This window comes from Emydura macquarii, unplaced genomic scaffold (assembly GCF_026122565.2).
Source record: "Emydura macquarii macquarii isolate MOO-44397 ecotype Brisbane River unplaced genomic scaffold, CSIRO-AGI_Emac_v2 contig_2246, whole genome shotgun sequence".
NCBI lineage: Eukaryota > Metazoa > Chordata > Testudines > Chelidae > Emydura > Emydura macquarii.
This window is the reverse complement of record NW_027132383.1, coordinates 3,295,842-3,312,639: the sequence shown is the minus strand read 5'-3', so window position 1 is coordinate 3,312,639 and position 16,798 is coordinate 3,295,842. Positions and strand designations below refer to the sequence as shown.

At 67.1% G+C, this 16,798-nt stretch overlaps 2 protein-coding genes across 3 annotated transcripts in view; both read right to left on the bottom strand.

Annotated features, from left to right (window-relative positions):
• Positions 1-16,798, bottom strand: part of PLEC (plectin) — a 147,577-nt gene that overhangs the window by 41,746 nt on the left and 89,033 nt on the right. Inside the window, exons 42-49 of the mRNA XM_067560057.1 lie at positions 15,541-15,670; positions 8,047-8,217; positions 6,428-6,594; positions 5,047-5,206; positions 4,744-4,828; positions 2,963-3,189; positions 1,528-1,647; positions 187-294 (exon numbers count right to left, since the gene is read on the bottom strand). Coding sequence (XP_067416158.1) covers positions 187-294; positions 1,528-1,647; positions 2,963-3,189; positions 4,744-4,828; positions 5,047-5,206; positions 6,428-6,594; positions 8,047-8,217; positions 15,541-15,670 — 1,168 coding nt within the window. The remainder of the gene's footprint in view (positions 1-186; positions 295-1,527; positions 1,648-2,962; positions 3,190-4,743; positions 4,829-5,046; positions 5,207-6,427; positions 6,595-8,046; positions 8,218-15,540; positions 15,671-16,798) is intronic.
• On the bottom strand, positions 9,205-15,642 carry LOC137161110 (uncharacterized). Of its 2 annotated transcripts, none has more exons than XM_067560181.1 (2): positions 15,541-15,642; positions 9,205-10,366 (listed from the first exon to the last, which is right to left on the bottom strand). In XM_067560181.1, exon 2 carries the CDS (start codon positions 10,293-10,295, stop codon positions 9,474-9,476), a length of 822 nt encoding a protein of 273 aa, XP_067416282.1. In that variant the 5' UTR covers positions 10,296-10,366; positions 15,541-15,642; the 3' UTR covers positions 9,205-9,473. The 2 variants fall into 2 exon arrangements, with proteins under 2 accessions (XP_067416282.1, XP_067416283.1); XM_067560182.1 differs by lacking the exon at positions 15,541-15,642 and adding an exon at positions 12,015-12,039.

Here is a 16,798-nt window from a genome sequence, read left to right as displayed (position 1 = left end):
TGCCGGGGGTGGGATACAGCGGCAGACACCCAACGGGACGTCCCTTACAACCCGCCGAGGCCGGCAAAGGCGATCAGCTGGCCTGGGCGTGCTGCCCATCAGCCATGGCTGGCGGCACAAGGCAGCCCTGGGGCGGGGCGGGGGGTACAAGGGGCCTCCTGGCCTGAGGCAGCGCCCGTGTCTCACCTGCAGGTGCTGCCGTGAGGGCAGGGGGCCAGCGCGGAGCAGCGGGTCGCAGATCCCCAGCAGGCGCTCCACAAGGCCATGGTGCTGCAGAATCTCGGCTGAGAGCAGCTGCGAGGGAGAGTCGCGTTAGCATCAAGTCCTGCTGCTGCCCTCCGGGCTGGCCCACGAAGGGGGCAGGGTGCGGTTGGTCCCCCAGGGCAGAGGGAGACACCATGGGGCAGGCAGAGCCGGGCTGTAGCTGATATGGGCCCTGCGGTGGATCCGGCTCCCGCTGCCCCCAGCTGCAGCCCTCCCCTGCGGGGACCGGGCAGGAGGGTCCAGTTGGGCAGTCTGGGCCGTCCCAGGCCACTGCAGAGCTTCTGTAGCATCACAGTCACCCCTGGCCCCTGCGCGCTACACCTGCCACCTCCCAACGCACCTGCCAGGGCCACGCTCGGTTCCCAACCCCTCCAGGCCCCAGGGAGGAGTTTCCTTTGGCGGACAGGCAGGCCAAAACCTGGCACTCTCCGGCCACCACTCTGCCCTGCGCTGGGCACGGTGCCCCTGCCTTGTCCCCATGCCTTCGGCCATTCCAGAGCCAGGGAAGCTGCACCAAGGCATCACCTCAGAGCCCTCAGCCAGGGGAAGCAGGTCCCAGCCCTTCACCAGGGCACTGCAGGCTCTGCCGCCCCGGGCAGCCCCCAGGGAGCTCGTCAGGCTGAGCACCTCGCTGACCCGGACGGACGGAACTGCTTGGGAGAGACGCCTGCACTGTCGGCGTGTCTGTGTGTGCGTGTGCAGGCGTGGCTGTGTCTGTGGGAACGTATGTATCGGTGCATGCCATGTGTGTGTGTGTGTGTATGTGTGTGCGTGCAGGCGTGGCTCTGTCCGTGGGAACGTGTGTATTGATGCGTGCCATGTGTGTCAATCGGTGTGTCTGTGTGTGTGTGTGTGTCTGTGTGTGTGGGTGTGGCTCTGTCCGTGGGAACGTGTGATTCGATCGGTGCGTGCCGTGTGTGTGTGTGTCTGTGTGTGTGTGTGTGTCTGTGTGGGCGTGGGTGTGGCTCTGTCCGTGGGAACGTGTGATTCGATCGGTGCGTGCCGTGTGTGTCTCGGTCAGCGTGTGTGATTCGATCTGTGCGTGGCCGTGTGAGCACGTGCGTGACACGGCAGCTGTGTCTGCGGTGGGGGAGGACCCTGCAGCCTGGCACTGAATCCCTGGCCCTGGCTGGGGCCGGTGGCTGCCTAGCGCATGCTCGCCTGGGTGCGTCGCCTCCCTCTGAGCACCTGGCGCCAGTGTAAATGCCCAGCCCTGCTGATGCCGGGGGGCAGCTGGGCGGGCGCTGGGCCCGGCGTTCCTACCTTCTGATCGGAGAGCTGCGAGCAGATGGCCTGGGCGTCCAGCTGGACCTGGCTGAGCGTCCCCAGGCGCTCGCCGAGCCTGGCCAGGTGGGCGTGTTCGGACTGTAGGGCCTGCTCAAACTGAGAGAGACGCAAGGGTCAGAGCACGGGGAGCGCAGGGGGAAGGGAAGCCTGCCCGAGGCAGGGACGCATGGGGGGCTGCTGGGGTGGGGAGAGAAGTGTGGACTCCGTGCAGGTGGGATTCAGAGCCATTATGTAGATCTGTGTGTGTGTGTGTGTGTGTGTGTGTGTGTGTCCCACCTAGCAGGGCCCAGAGCATTTCCCCCCCTCCCCCTGCACTGAGCCCAGGCACTTTCAGAGAGGCAGAGCATCCGGAGCTGGAGAATCCCCCATGGCCCTGCCCTTGGGAGCTGGTTCCATGGGGAACCTCCCTCCCTGCGAAACCTTTGGGCCTGGTGTCTAGTGTCAACTTGTCCGGCTCCGGCTTCCAGCCATCGGGCCCTGTTCTGTTAGGTTACAGAGCCCCTCGGTGCTGGGCTTTGCTCTGTGACAGCACCTGTACACGGCGAGCAGGTCACCTCTCACGCTACACAGCCTGTGCTGGCTAAGAAAGACCTGCTTTCCACAAAGCCATGGTGGCTGGCATTAATTCTGTTCCCACCCTTTAGTCCCATATCCCGTGTGGGATCCCGTATCGACCCTTCATTATTCTCCCTGGGAATGGCCCACAGGTTTAAACACTTCAAGGCCAAAAGGGACGACTGTGATCATCTAGTCTGAGCGCCTGCACGACACAGGCCAGAGAAGTGCCCGGGAATCCTTCCGGTTTGAACTAGATCAGGTCTTTTAGAAACATCACAGCCAGTTTTATTTTTAAAACTGCCAGTGAAGATCCACCATGACTTTGGTAAGATGTTCCAATGGTTAGCTATCCTGATGTCTTCTGGAATTTCTCTGGTATCCCCAGATCTTTTAAAAAAATCAGTGGGCCAGAGATCTCCTCAGCCAGCTCTTTTAGGACTCTTGGGTGGGAGTCACCCAGCCTGCGGATTTACACTGTCGATCCCTAGTAGATGCTGTTTAACAGGCTTCTTAGTTAGTCCGTCTGCCTGGTGTGATAAGAGCACATGCTCCTGCTTCTTTTCAAACTGGGAACCGCAACAGTTACTGAACACTTCAGCCTTCTCTGCATCACTACTAACTTTGCCATGGCCATCTAGTAATGGGCCGCGGGGCCCTGGGCCGCGGGGTGGAGTCCCTCGACCAGCTGCTGCCCGGTACCCGCCCTGGAGCAGACGGAGGGTTTGGTGTGACGACTGGAACCCGGTGGGAATGGAATGGTAAAGTCGCTGTGTGTGACCAAGAGAGAGGAGGGGGCGAGGTCGGGGGCCGAGCCCCAGCCCAAGAGCTCTTCCCTGCCCCTTGCCTGCAATACCTTTTCTCTGTCGCCGGCGCTGGCCGGCTGTGTCCTGTCCCCAGACGCCAGCTCCTTCTCCATGCGGCCCAGCCAGAGAGCCAGGTCCTCCTGTGCTGAGTCCATGTGGGAGGAGGCCTCCAGGGTCTGCGCCAGCCGGTGCATGATGTCGCTGCTGCTCTGGCCAACGATCAGATACCTCATCCGCAGGGACTCCATCTTCTCCTGGGCCAGCTGGGCTTCCTCCCCTGCACCGGCGCAGGCACAGGGAGGGATTCTCAGGCCAGAAGGGACCAAAGGCCATCTGGTCTGGCCTCCTCCGTCACACCGGAGAGCCTCTCACCAGCCCTGCGTGCGCTCACAACTCGGCTGGGCTAGAGCAGAGCGCTCCCGTCTGGATGTCCAGACTCCACCAGGTCTGCGGTTGGCTGTGCCACCAGCACCGCTAAAACGCTGCGCCCTGTCGCTAGTCTGAATTTGTCTAGCCCCAGCCGGCAATGACCGGCTCTCGTTCTGCCTTGTCTGCTGGATTACAGAGCGTCTGCGTCCAGGGTGCAGCCCCAGGAGAGCTCCGGTCTTTGTTCCTTTCCTGAGCTTGTGCTGGGCTGATATTGTTCAAACGAACCCACCTTCCCCGCCACCCAGCGCAGCCTGTGGAACCAGCTGTGTAACCAGCTGTGCCCAGCGTTGTTTGCTACTCTACCAATTTCTGTGTCGTCTGCAAACGTTACCACAAAGATTTTGTATTTTCTTCCAGCAGATTGATGAAGATACTGATTAGCGTTGAGCTGAGCTGAGCACAGATCCCGGTGGGACACCCCTAGGAACACCCCCAGAGGATGCCGTCTCTCCATTCAGATTAGGGGGTGAGCGCCAGGGCAGGAGTGGTTGAGAGGTGAGCACCGGGGAGCAGCGGATTGGAGAGGGCCCGAGGAGTGGGGCAGGGTGGGCACAGGGGCAGGAGCAGATGAAGGTGGGCGTTGGGGGGGCAGGAGCAGATGGAAGTGGGCACGGGGCAGGAGTGGCTCGGGGGGCAGGGGGCAGGATAGCACCAGAGGTCCTGCTTTTATAGGGAGGGACTGTCCCGATATTCAGGGCTTTGTCTTCTATAGGTGCCTATCACCCCGCAGCCCCATCCCGGTTTTTCACGCTTGCTGTCTGGTCGCCCTAGGGCAGGAGCACATGGAGGTGGGTGCGGGGGGCAGGAGTGGATGGGGGCAGGTGCTGGGGAGGGGGATCAGGGCTGGCAGTGGGAGGGAGCAATCCGGATTACATCAGGTGACCCTTTTGCTCCCGTAGGGCCCCCCCCAGCACTCGCTCAGGCAGACCCTGTCCGGCTGCAGCGATGGAACCAAAGCCGTGCTCAGCCAGCAGACGGGGCCCCACATCCCCACGGCCAAGCAGGCCCCACAGCCATGCCCCGGTGCAGGCCTCCACCCCCGGGTCTCCCCGCGTTCTCTGTGCCCCGCTCCGGCTGCAGCCCCCCAGGCAGGGACCAGCCAGCGCTCGGTGCCCGTCGGGGGGTGACCTCCTGGCCAGCAAAGGGCTGCTGCGCACGGACCCTTCGGGGAGAGCGAACGCAAATCCCGGGGCCACAGGACTCAGCAACTCCACCCTGCTCTCCGGGCCTGTCTGGCACAAAGCCCCCCACTGCGGGAGGGGATCCCCCGCTGGGGCTCTCGGGGCTTGGCTGGGGGATCCGAGGGCCCCGCTGGGGGATGAGAAGTGGGGATCCCCCACTGGGCAATATGGGCCCGGGGGCTGCAGTTTCCCACTCAGCAGCCAGCCGCTCCTCCACTTGCCTGTCACCAGCTCCAGCAGCTGCTGCCCGCACTCCAGGGCTGGCTCCAGCTCGCCCAGCTTGGAGCGAATCTCCTCGCACAGGCCCTGAGGGAAAGCGACAGGTGAGACTCACCAGGCTGCTCGGCCCAGCCCTGCACCCCACCTGCGCCCGATGCCCGGCCCTTGGCACCAGCTGCGCTGAGCCCCCAGCTCCTCCCCTTCCTACGCAGGGTGGCGGGGGGTGGCTGGAGCCGGGGCCCTGCCCTTCCCCTCTGCGATGCTGCAGGGCCGCACAGGTCCCAGCCCGGCGTAGCTGCCCTCACCTGGGTTTGCTGGTGGGCAGCTTGCACGTGGCTCACGCCGCCACTGGCTCGCCAGAGCTGGGCCAGGAGCCGCTCGGTGGCGCTCAGCCACTCCTGGAAGGAATCCACAGACTCCTGGAAGCGCTGCGCGGCTGGCAGGATCCGCTCCAAGCAGCTGTGTCTGGGGGAAGAGACCAGCTGAGGGCAGGCTGGGGCGAGCCGGTGAGAGGTGCTCTGCGTCCTCCCCAGCAATGGGTGAAGGGCTGGAAGGCCCCAGAGATCCCCCGGCCCCCCCAAAGGGCAGCCGGCCCCACTGGCATTTCACCCAGGGGAGACTCTGGGGCCGGGCGGCTCCAGGTTAGCACATGTCCTCTTTGCCCGTTAGACCAGGGCTAGATGGCCTGACCTCTGCCTCCTCTGCCCCCCATTTCCCCCCCTGCTTCCCCAGTCACCTCTCTTCCGTCAGCCTCCAGGTCTCACCTGCCCCTCCCATGCTCCCCACCCTCATGTGCCCCCTGTCCCTCTGAGCATCCCCCGTCTGCCCCACAGACAGGCGCAAGCAAAGCTTCTCCAGAAGGGCAGCCCCGAACAGGCCTCGGGAGCGCCCGCAGGACGACGTCACCCTGCGTGTCTCTGCAGCGGGCCTGGCCCTGCCCGGGCTCCGAGCTCTCTGGCCGGCAGACCTGACTTGGGGGACGCAGGATCACTGAAGTGCCTTGCAGAGCAGCCCAGGGGCTAGCCAGGCCAGTCTCCGAGAGAAACCAGCCCCCAGTGGACCCCATTGGGACGGTCCCTCCTAGCCCAGCCAGCGTGGGCTGGCACCTGCCTGGGCGCCCTTCCTCGCGGCCACACTGCTGTAACCCTCGCGCTGAGTGGCTGAGCTCTTCCTCTGTGTAAGCACCTGGTCCTTGGCTAATCCTCCTTGCTCCCTAGTGGCAGGGAGTCCCCCAGAACACACCACCCTGCCAGGCCCCCAAGCGAGGAGTCGTGCCCAGCTCCGTGGGGCAGTGAGGAAAGGCTGACCACCGACCCCAGTGGTGTGGGGTAGCCTGTAGGGGCAGGGACGGCAGCATGGGCCATACCTAGCATCAGGGAACTCTGGCACTAGCCCAACACAAACAGCATCTGACAACACACAACACAACACAAACAGCGCCTGACTGACCCGAAGGGAACTGCTGTCTGCAGTGGGTCCATGTGGGTTCAGCCCCTGCACCCCGAACCCAGCCTCAGGAGCAGGCACTTACGGCTGGGAAGTGCTAGCGTGCAAGGCCAGAGCCTCCCGTGCCCCACGGGTCCCACGGGCCCCGGTGCTCACCTCACCTCACCTCACCTCACCACGCCGGCAGCCCTACTGCTTCCACAGCCCCTCGCTGCACAGCTCCCCGCTCTGCCCACCCACCTGGCTCCTGCCTTCTGGATCAGCGTTCCCCACTTCTCCTGTAAGTCTGAGAGGCCCCTGCTGCCCTCCTGTCCGTCTGTCCTGGCAGCATGCTCGTGGGGCAGCTGTTGGTCCTGAAGGACACGCTCCACGCGGGGTCTCCGCTCATCCAGAAGCCGTTTCAGGAGCTGTTGGGAGATCCCGGCAGGGGGTGTTGGCCGCGCTGTCCCAGCGGGTAATGAAGGGAATCTCCTCCACCCCCAGGCCTGGGCACGTCGCCGGCCCTCAGCCCCAGAGACCTGATCCGAGCACCGTGCAGCCCAGGGGACCAAGCCCTACACACACCCTGCAGGACAGCTGCAAGCAGCTCCCATTACCCCATCCCGGGGGGCCAAACCCCTACTGCCCCGGCCAGCCAGACTGGGCAGGCAGGAGCAGTGAGCAGTGAGCGCAGCCGGCTGCTCGGCATGCGTCAGGACGGCCCAGCCCGCACAGCTCGGAGCCGGCGGGGCAGGGCAGGGCAGGCAGGGCTGCACGGCACAGGCTGGGGAGATTCGAGGCAGCCGGCGTTTCCCAGCCCGTTAGCCCCCAGCAGGACGTGGAGCCAGAGCCCGCTCAGGACGTGCGATCCTGCATCGGGCCCTCTGCTGTGCCCTGCCCAGCGAGACGGCTCCCCTCCGGGCAGGGGGGCCGGGCAGAACGGGGGTGACAGGTCCTGGCCAGTGGGTACCGAGGCTCTCCAGCACCCGAGGCCCAGCCTACATTTGTGCCTCCCCCCAGGCCTCACGTGCCCACCCTCCCACCCCCCCGCACAGGGCAAGAGAGGTCCTGGCGCCACCCCGCAACTGCCCCAGGGAGGGGGTATTTACCGGCAGGGGGGGGGTGATGCGGGGGGGTCGCAAATGCAGGCCTGGCTCAGCCTCCCCCCCCTCCCCTGCACTTACCCGGCATGCGAGGTCCTCCTCTCCCACCTGGGGGGGGGGCTGGGCCGGCCCTTCACAACACGCACCCCACAGAGCCTCCTGCGCCCCCCGCCCCACATCTGTCGCGAAGGGCCGGCCCGGCGCTCTTACCCGCCACTCCAGCCAGGCAGCCCAGCACCGGCTCGGACGGGGCGGCCTCACCCCCCCAGCCTGGGGTGGGGGCACCAGGTCGGCCCTTCATGACGGATGGGGGATGGGGGGCACTGGAGGCTGAGGGGCGGCTGCTCCCACTTCTGCAACCAACCCCTCTGCCCAGCGCGTCGTGAAGGGCCGGCCCGGCCCCAGGCTGGGGGGTGAGGCTGCCCCGTCCGACCCGGAGCTGGGCTGTGGGTCTGGAGCGGCGGGTAAGTGCGCTCCAGGCTGGCCCTTCAGGGGTGTGGGGGCGCAGGAGGCTCCGAGGGGTGCAGAGCCTCCTGCCCTCCCCCCGCCCCCGTGCATCATGAAGGGCCGGCCCGGTGGCCCCTCGCAGGCCAGCGCCCAGGGGCCTGGCCCCCTTCTATCCCCCCGCACCCCCCACTGGTCCTGGCAGCTCCCCACCAGGACCCAGCAAGCGCTGCCAGCCTCTTCTCTGGGCACTGGCTCCCCAGAGCATCTCCTTCCCCGGTGATGGCTGCTATGGAAACCCCTGGGAGGGAAGGACACCAGGGACTCACGCACCTTCTGCTCCTGCAGCTGGGCTTTCACCACCTTCACTTCGGAAGAAGGGGGTTTCTGGCTGCCAACCAGGTCCTCCATGTCAGTCACCCAGGTCAGCAGCGTCTCCCAGGTGTCCTGGGCCTGCTCCGTGCTTGGGGAGTCCTCCAGCAGCGTGACGGCCCGCGGGGCAAGCTGGGGAGGAGAGGAAGACGAGCCCGTGAGGACGAGGGATTGAGCCCCCAGATCAGAGGGGCACGCCACGCAGCCAGCTGGCAATGCAGTACTGTGGCCCGCCCGCAAGTCCTCAGGGCGTACGCCAGCCCAGAGGGGCTGCCGGTCCGCTGTCAAGGACACGACACCCCAGGGAGGTCTGGAACCCCGGCAGGACGGAGCCCAGCACCATGAGAGCCCCAGGGCAGCACTGACGCACCCCGCTAAACAGCACAGTCCCGGTGCTGGGCACCCGTCGCTTCCAACAGCATCCTGGCCCTCTGCCCCACCGGAACCACATTGCCAGGCACCCCCAACACGGGGCCAGCCCTTGGAAGGGTCCTTGCCCGTCCCCGCATCCTCTGGGCAGCTGTTACCTCGCTGCTGAGTGCGTCCCACGGCTCCCGCCAGCTGCCCCGGTCGGCAGGCAGGGCCCTGCTGTTCTGGAGCTGTTGGAGAGTCAGTCACAAAGCAGCTGCTTTACACCCCTGGCCCAGGCCCCAGGCCCTCCGACCCTCCTCTCCCGGCCAGACGCAGCAGCCGGCAGAGAGAGGCAGGGGCCAGCACCTCGGCCATTGCCTCCGCTGGGAGAGCAGTCAGCCCATTCTCCGGGGACTGGCTCCTCACCAGGATCAGCGGACACAGCCCAGCCCCGTCTGTGCGAAGGGACGCACTGAACACCCGGGGCGCAGAGGAGCCCTCCACAGCCCAGCCCAGCTGGAGTCGGGCCGCACGTCCCTGGGAGCTTCCCTACAGGCCGGGCCCCAGGAGGCTCTGGGCCCATTTGGCCAGGGGCCACGGCACAGCTTGGGCCTGAAGCAGGTGGGATATGTTGGCCCCTCCCAGTCCCAGGTGAAATGCATGAGCGAGGGCCCCGCAAACCCAGCCCAGCCTGAGCCTGAGCCCTAGCCAGGACACCGGCTTTAACCCTGAGCCGGGGGGTCATGATGGCTCCCGTGCAAGGAACAAACTTCACGTGCACTGTCGTTCACCGAGAACACGGCCCCTGCTCTGCACCCCAACACGGCAGAGGCCAAAGGTACCGGAGCCCACCCGGCCCCCCGGCCTGCCACTGGAGCTTGGCTCTCCTAACGCAGCCTGCCCGGCACCGGAGCCCACGCAGCCCAGCCCCCCGAATGCTCCTGCCAGCACTGCAGCCCGCCCGCCAGGCCCGGCCCCCCAGTGATCCCGCCCGACCATCATAGCAAAACACGCCCAGAGCCAGACCGGCCTGGCTGTCAGAGACACGCTCTCGAGAGGCCCTGCAGCGGGAGATCGCTGGGACACCCCTCTCCTCTGTGCAGGCACGGGGGACATGGGGTGTTACCAGAGCCTGAAGTGCTGCTGTGTTCCCCACCCCGCCCCAGAGGCGCAGAGGATCCAGGCCTGTGGATGGGAACCACACAAACAAACAACTCTGCAGAGTCCTGTGTGCAAGATGGGGGCGACGGGGTGCCCTCCGCAGACACACCAGCCCGGCCTGGCCGCTGGCCTCGACTGGCACCGTTATTAACCTCCGTCCGCTCCCCGGCGCGCTCCGTCAGCACCTTCACCATCCTGGTGACAACCGGCTCCCCCCCCTTCTCGCTGCCCGGGTACTCGGTCACTTCCACAATCTCCGTCACGATGGTCTCCGTCACCTCCGTCACCTCCGTCACCTCCCTGGTGGTGATGGGCTTCCAGGCCCAGCCGCTGCCTGAGTCCCTCTGGGGGGCTCCTCTCTGGGGGGGCCAGGCTGCCCCGCCTGCGTCCGCCTGGGCTGTGAGGGAGCTGCGGCCCACGGCCCCATTCTGAACCTTCACCTCCAGGTTGTTCTGCTTCGGCAGGGGGCTGCCCGGCAGGCTCTTAGCTGCGCCCGGCCCCAGGCTCCAGCCGTTCTCGATCACCGCTGGGCTCAGGAGAGACTTGTCGGGGGCCCCAGCTCTGGCCTCGGAGTTGTTCCTCCCAGCCGGGTGCCCGGGGTCAAGCCCCAAGTCCTTCAGGTACGAGTCCTTCAGGAACTCCTCTGCTTGCTGGCTCTTCTGCCCCAGGCAGCTGGGTCTGCTCACTGAGTTGCCCATGGCCAGAGGGGTGGCACGGAGCACAAGGGCAGGAGGGGTAGAAATGTCCACCCCACAGCTCGGAGCCCAGCCTAAAACAAACGAGGCGCAGCCACGTTACTGGAGTGGCCCAGACGCAAACGGGGCCAGCTGGGACGAACGGCAGCAGGCCAGGCACCCGGCAGCTTGCGTCTGACCTGCAGGCCCCATCTCGGTCCCCTGCATCTCATCCTGACCCCTGGCAGGGCGGGCCATTCCCCCCATCTCTGGGAACCCTCCCCGGAGCCACCGGCTGCTGTGGCGCTCCCCCCGCGCGTGAGATGGGGCCCCTCCCGCGGGGACATGGCTGGTTTCAGCCCTTCCCTTCGGTTCCTGGGTAACCCTCAGCACCGCGCCAGCCGCCCGGATTCCTGCGCGGGTGGTAGGAAGGTGCAGATCTGAGCCCAGGGCTGCTAACGCCCAGCTCCCCGGGAGAGGACGGGACAAGGCACCCCGCAGCCGCCAGCCGAGAGAGGGACTGGAGCGGGGGGAGTCCGTTGCCCCAGGCCGCCTTGGGGCCGGCAGGGCATTAGCGGGATGTGTGTGGCAGCGTGATCCCAGTGCAAGGGCACATGGTCACTGACAGAAATGGAAATGAGGGAGGCAGCACGGGGCACCAGGCAGATGGGCAGCTGCTTCCAACCGGCACCGGTTTGTACCATTAGATTAACTCCTGGGCAAGCTGGAGCCGGAGAAAAGAGCCATATGTCTGCAGGGCCCTGACAAAGGCAGCGCAGGGGGTCTGAGCGGGGCGAGATGCTGCAGACAGTGGGGCTGGGGAGCCATCAGTCACCGGAACACCCGGAGAGGAGTCAGCCAGCCGTGCCCATTCTGCCTTCAGCCAGCCAGCCATCCACAACCCATAAATCCCCCAGCCTCACCCAGACACAGCCCTCCCTGCTGGGCCCCCAACGTCCCCGTGCAACCCCCCGCCCCGCCATCTGCACTGTGCATCCATCACTCAGACACCAGGGCTCAGCGCACGCCCACCAGAGATGGAAAACCTGCCACCCACCCCAGCCCTGGGGCACCTGTCCCGACACCAGCCTGCAGCTGGAAACCACCCACACCTTCACCAGCCGTCACCCTGCGGGCGGGAATCCTGCAACACACACACACACACACACACACACACACTCTGCAACTAACAACCACCTGGGAATCATCAGCACCTCACAATTCACACACACACGCAGGCGGGAGCCCCCACATCTTGTAACACACCTGTCCCCGCCCCCAAACACACATACAGTGGCAGGAGTCCCTGCACCTTACAACACACCCCACACTCCTATGAGTAGCAGTCCATATACCCTACCCCCCATGCACACACACACTGGGACCAACAACACCCCTGGGGTACATCGGCACCCTGTGACAGACACACACACCTGCCCACACACGCCTAGGAATTACCTACCCACTCTCCCTGCCCCTCAAATACGCCTCCCCCACACCTGCTGCTCTCCTAGCACCCACCATCACACACCCGTACACTCAACCAGCCATGCACTGGAGCCATCACGTAGCCCCTAGCCCCGGCAGGCGCCACCAGGCCCCCGAGCTGTGTGTGGGGCAGAGGAAGGGGGAGAAACGCAGTCTGCAGCCGTGGTTAGAGCAGGTGGCTGGGAACCCGGCTTGGCTCAGTCGCTCCCACGCTGGCCGGTTTCTCAAGCTGGGTCAGAGGAGAATGACACTTACCCTTCGGTAAAGAGCTCTGAGCTCTGCGGGCCAAAGGCTGCTACACGGAGACAGACAGACAGACAGACAGCCACACCGCCAGGTCAGCGGCGCAGCAGCCAGCGTGTGACAGCCACATGGACAGACGGGCCCTGGGACAGGTTCCCTCCCTCCTCGCCGGTCCGTTCGCTCCGGAGGCCATGCCGGTGCCCACGTGGGAGGCTGGCAGTGCCGGGCCCGCGGGGCGGACGCGTGAGCACCAAGCCCAGCAGAGAGCGGCTGGAGTTACGGAGGCAGCGGCGTTTCCTGGGCGCTCGACGTGGCCTCCCGCAAACCTGGCTGCGCCAGAGCCGTTTGTGCCCCTCCAGCGGCACTTGGCTGGCTTCCACGGCCCACGCGGGCCAGTTCTTGAAGTGGCGTCTCCTAAGCCTGGCTCGGCGCAGGCGGCTGAGAAGGGCCCAGCAGGCCCCCAGGCCAGCCCAGCCCCGCCGGCGAAGCTGTCACGGCGCTGCAGACACGGCTCCCGCCGTGGGGACGGGGACGGGAGAGGCGCTGGCCAGGACGGGCAGCTGGGAGACCAACTTCCAAATCCTCCGCTCTGCTGCTGCCCCCGGGCGGGGCTGCGGGAATCCCTGGCTGCCCGGCGCCCGCCCGGCAGGGTCCGGCTCCGACACCCGTCCTGCTCCCGGCGGCAGGGGCCGTTGGCAAGGTGCTGGCGTGGGCCGGAGGGCGGCCGCTCTCTGCACGCAGGGAAGACCCTCCCTCACCCCTCGCCACCTCCCCTCCCCCCGCGCTGACCCCACTGCACACTTGCACTAATACAATAAGCGGCTCCGTTAACTCTTTGCTCACTAATGCACAAGGGGCCTGTTACCGGGGAAACCCGCCTGGGACTCTCAGCCATCCCGGAGGGGGATGGGGAGCAGCCGCTTTCCCATCACATCCCCCAGCCCCCGTCCTGGCACAGCCGCACGGGGGCCGAGATGAGAGGCTGGGACCCCCCCGCGCCGTGGGGAGCGGGGGCTCTTCTCCCTCCCCGCAGTGCCCTGGGCTGGGCCGGGTGGTGCCGGAGGGAGATGGGAATGGAGACGGGCAGCGCGGGGGCCAGGAGCCTTCGTCTCCTGCCTCGCTTTGGGGCGTCTTGCCCGCAGCTCCGCTGACGTGAGCCCTGGCCTCCGGCCGGGCACCAGCAGGGAGCCTGTGGCCTGCTCCGCCCGTGGGAAGGGAGCCCCTCCTCTGCCGGGCTGGGGCACGGCCGCCGGGCTGCTCCCCAGCCGCGGGCCTGGCTGGCTAAGCGGATTACAGGGGGGCCTGACCCCGTCCCCGGCTGCCCCCAGCACCCCTCACCCCAGCCGGGCTCGGGCAGCGTGCCAGTCCCAGAGGAAGGCACCGCGCCCTCCCCGGCGGCTGTCACGCCAAGCACTTCCCTGGCGTGACCCGGCCCGGCTCTCCGCTGCAGCCAAAGCCTTCCTGCGGGGACGGCGCCTCCCACCGCAGAGACGCCGAAGCGGGGCCAGCCCGCCCGAACCTGTCACCTCGCAGCGCCAGGACCCAGGGCCCCGGGGCTCCCCGGCGCAGGATAGCACAGTCGTGCTGGGAGCAGGGCCCTGCGCAGAGCGGACATGCCCCACCCTGCCCCACCACCCCCGGCTTTTGTGTTGCGCACACCACTGCACACCCCGCTCTGCTTTGCTGGCCCCCCAGCCCGCGTCTCCCTCCCCCAGGCTGAGTGCTCTGGGCGGCCTGGGTTTATTCGGGGGGGAGGGCAGCTGGGGCAGTGGACCTCGCTGTGCGGAAGGCGAGCGTGTGGGGTGGAGGGGCCCCGAAGAAGCAGATCCGCCAGTTTGAGGAGACAGTGAGGGGCCCTGAGCGTCTAGCCCCAGCCATGCCGGAGCTCGGCTGGGCCCCGGGCGCCCTGCGCCCTGCGGGATGGAGTCGCTCAAGGAGCTGCCCCGGGACAAGCGGGCCGAGGGCCGAGCCGGGGCCTTCTGTCAGCCCGGCTGCTGGAGACGCTGTGGGGAAACCAGCACGTCTTGTGTCTCCGCGCTCTGTGCCCTGCCCCTCCAGCTCTGCTGAGCCCCCTCCGTGCCCCGGGGCGCGTGCCAGCCAGACCCGGGGGCAGCAGCCCTCTGTGCTCTGAGCGCTCCGGCTGTGGCCCCCACCTCTCAGTCTGCGGCTGCTCCTGCCAGGCCCCGGGTTTATCCAACCAATGCTGCTCTGCCACTGCTGAATGCCCCCCCTCCTGCCACCGCACCCCGGCCTCGCCACGCAGCCAGCGACCCCCCGCCAGGCCGCTGTGCCTCTCACCCCCCCACCCCCGGCCAGGCCCCTCAAACCCTTCGCTCCTTCCAGGTGGCTGGCAGGGCGGGGTCCGGCCATGTGCCGTGGGGCAGGGGCTGTGGGGCAGTGGAGCAGGGGGCAGGAGGGCGCTCCACCCAGGCGGGGCTCTCCTGCCTGCTCGGATGGGGCAGGCCTCGCTGTCCTTCCCCGGGGGTTATGGGCAGGGCAGGGCAGGGCAGGCTCCTGGGCCCCGGGCGCCCTGGGCTGCAGATCTGGGGGCTCCGTCCCCCCGAGGGGGAGCAGCGCTGCGCGCAGGAGGCTGGGATCTGCGGCCTCACATCCTGGCAGTGGGGTGGGCTCCTCTCGGCCAGGCTTTGTCTGCGCCGGCGGCCGTGAATGGCCCTTTCAGTTTGTGCTCTCAGGGGTGCGGAGAGGCTGGGTGAGGCCAGGCCCGGAACAAAGGCGGCCGGGAGGGATTCAGTCTCCGCGCGGGCGGGCGGGGAGGGGCTGGCGAGGGCTGGCGGGGGGCTCCCTGCTGCTCGCTCTGCACAGAGAGGAGCTGGCAGCCTGGACAGCGGGGCCAGGGCACGTTAACTCCCTGCACACCCTGCTGCATGGGACAGGAGCCCGCGCGGGGGGCAGCACGCAGGGACGTCGGGGGCTGTGAGCACCTGGGGGCACAGCCTGGGGGGCTTGCCCTGGGCAGGGACGCCAGGGGACGGGGGCTGGGCAGGGACACAGGGGTGCAGGGGGGAGGTGGCGGGCTGGGCAGGGACACAGGGGTGCAGGCGGGAGGTGGCGGGCTGGGCAGGGACACAGGGGTGCAGGGGGGAGGTGGCGGGCTGGGCAGGGATACAGGGGTGCAGGGGGGAGGTGGCAGGCTGGGCAGCGGCACATGGGTCTGGGCTGTGTGGCAGAGCCACGCCTGGCACAGGGACCCAGAGTGGGCTCGGGAGGGGGCCATCCCCCCACCAGCCAAGCCTCGCATGTGATGTAGGTGCCGGGGAAGGCCCGCAGTGCCGGACCGGGCTGGGGGTGAGGGGAAGGGGCCCAGTGACGCTGCAGGGCGGGCTGAGTCCCAAGGAGCCTGCTGGACCCTGGGCAGCCCCCAAGAAGCCCGGCAGGCGAAGGCTCTGGTGGGAGCCCCGTGGCCCCCCACGCCCGCCGGGAGCAGGCACCCACAGCGCGGCCAGGGGCTCCAGGCAAGGCGGCTGCAGCGCCCAGCGCCCACCTCACCCCAGCCCAGCCCAGCCGCCCTGTCCCTCACCTCTGGGCCGGGCTCTCCGTCGGGCAGGGCCGGGAGCCTCTTCTCCACGGCGTCCAGCCAGCGGCGCAGGGCGAGCAGCTGCTCCCGCACGTCCAGCCTCCAGGCCTGCCGCTCGCTCCTCGTCCGGTCCCTGGGCACAAGGACAGGCACCAGCTAGTACAGCGAGCGGGGACACAGCCGGGGACCCAACCCGCCCCGGGACTCCCCCCAGCCCCATCACCTAAGGCGGGGGTTCTTGTACACACAGGGCTTCCGGGGGCAGCGCCAGATGTTTGCCTCGTTTTACAACAGGCTACACAGAAAGCAGGAGCGAAGTCAGCTCCCACGGCCAGGGACGGCCCGTGCTGCGCTGCGCTGTGTTGTGTGCTATGCGTGCTATGTGTGCGCGGTGTGCTATGTGTGCTATGTATGCGCTGTGTGCTATGTGTGCGCTGACCTGTCCCTGCGAGACGCCGACGCCGCGCATTGATTTTACCATTTCAGGGTAAGACAGACAGGAATCGTCTGTGGCGAGGCGCTGGGGTTTATAGCAGCTTTGGGGAGGTGCAGCTTGGGGTACACAAAACAAATCAGACTCCTGAAAGGGGTTCAGTCGCCTGGGGAGGCTGAGAGACACTGATCTAGGGCTCCATAGGGCTAGGACCGGGACCGGGCCCCCTCGGGACAGTCCCTTCCTCACCTCATTTCCCCTGGACTCCCCAGAGACCTCCCCTTCCCCGCTCCCATCTCCCCAGGCACCAGGCAGTGGGAGATGCTATTGAACCCCTTCCACACCCAGAAGGGGCCACTTCCGAAGGTGCCGGCCCACAAGTGCAGCCATTTCTGCAGCCTCAGGAGCCTGGTTCCTGACTCCCCTGGCCTCCAGGTTAGGGTTGACCTGGGTGGAGTTTCCAGGGCTCTGGGCCCCCATCCCTCTCCTCCCTGCCTGCCCCGTGCCCTGCCCCATTTACACGTCTGAGCCCCGCTCACTCGCTCGCTCGCTCACCCAGGGCGGGAGGGTTTCACGGCCGCTTGGCCCAGGTATAAGTGACCGCGGGGCAGGGCAGGGAAATGCCCCTTCCCCCCGCAATGAAATCAGTCGCTGCTAAGGCAGCCCAGCAGGGCGACCATTGCAAGGAGGCCTGGTAGCCCAGCCCTCTTCCCGAGGCCAGCCCTCGGATCTAGCCAGGGCGGGTGTAGGGGCTCCCCCACTCCCTGCACCTCTCCACGGGGCTGGCACCAACCCAGCTGGCAGCGCGAGGGGCCTGCGTTTGCTCCT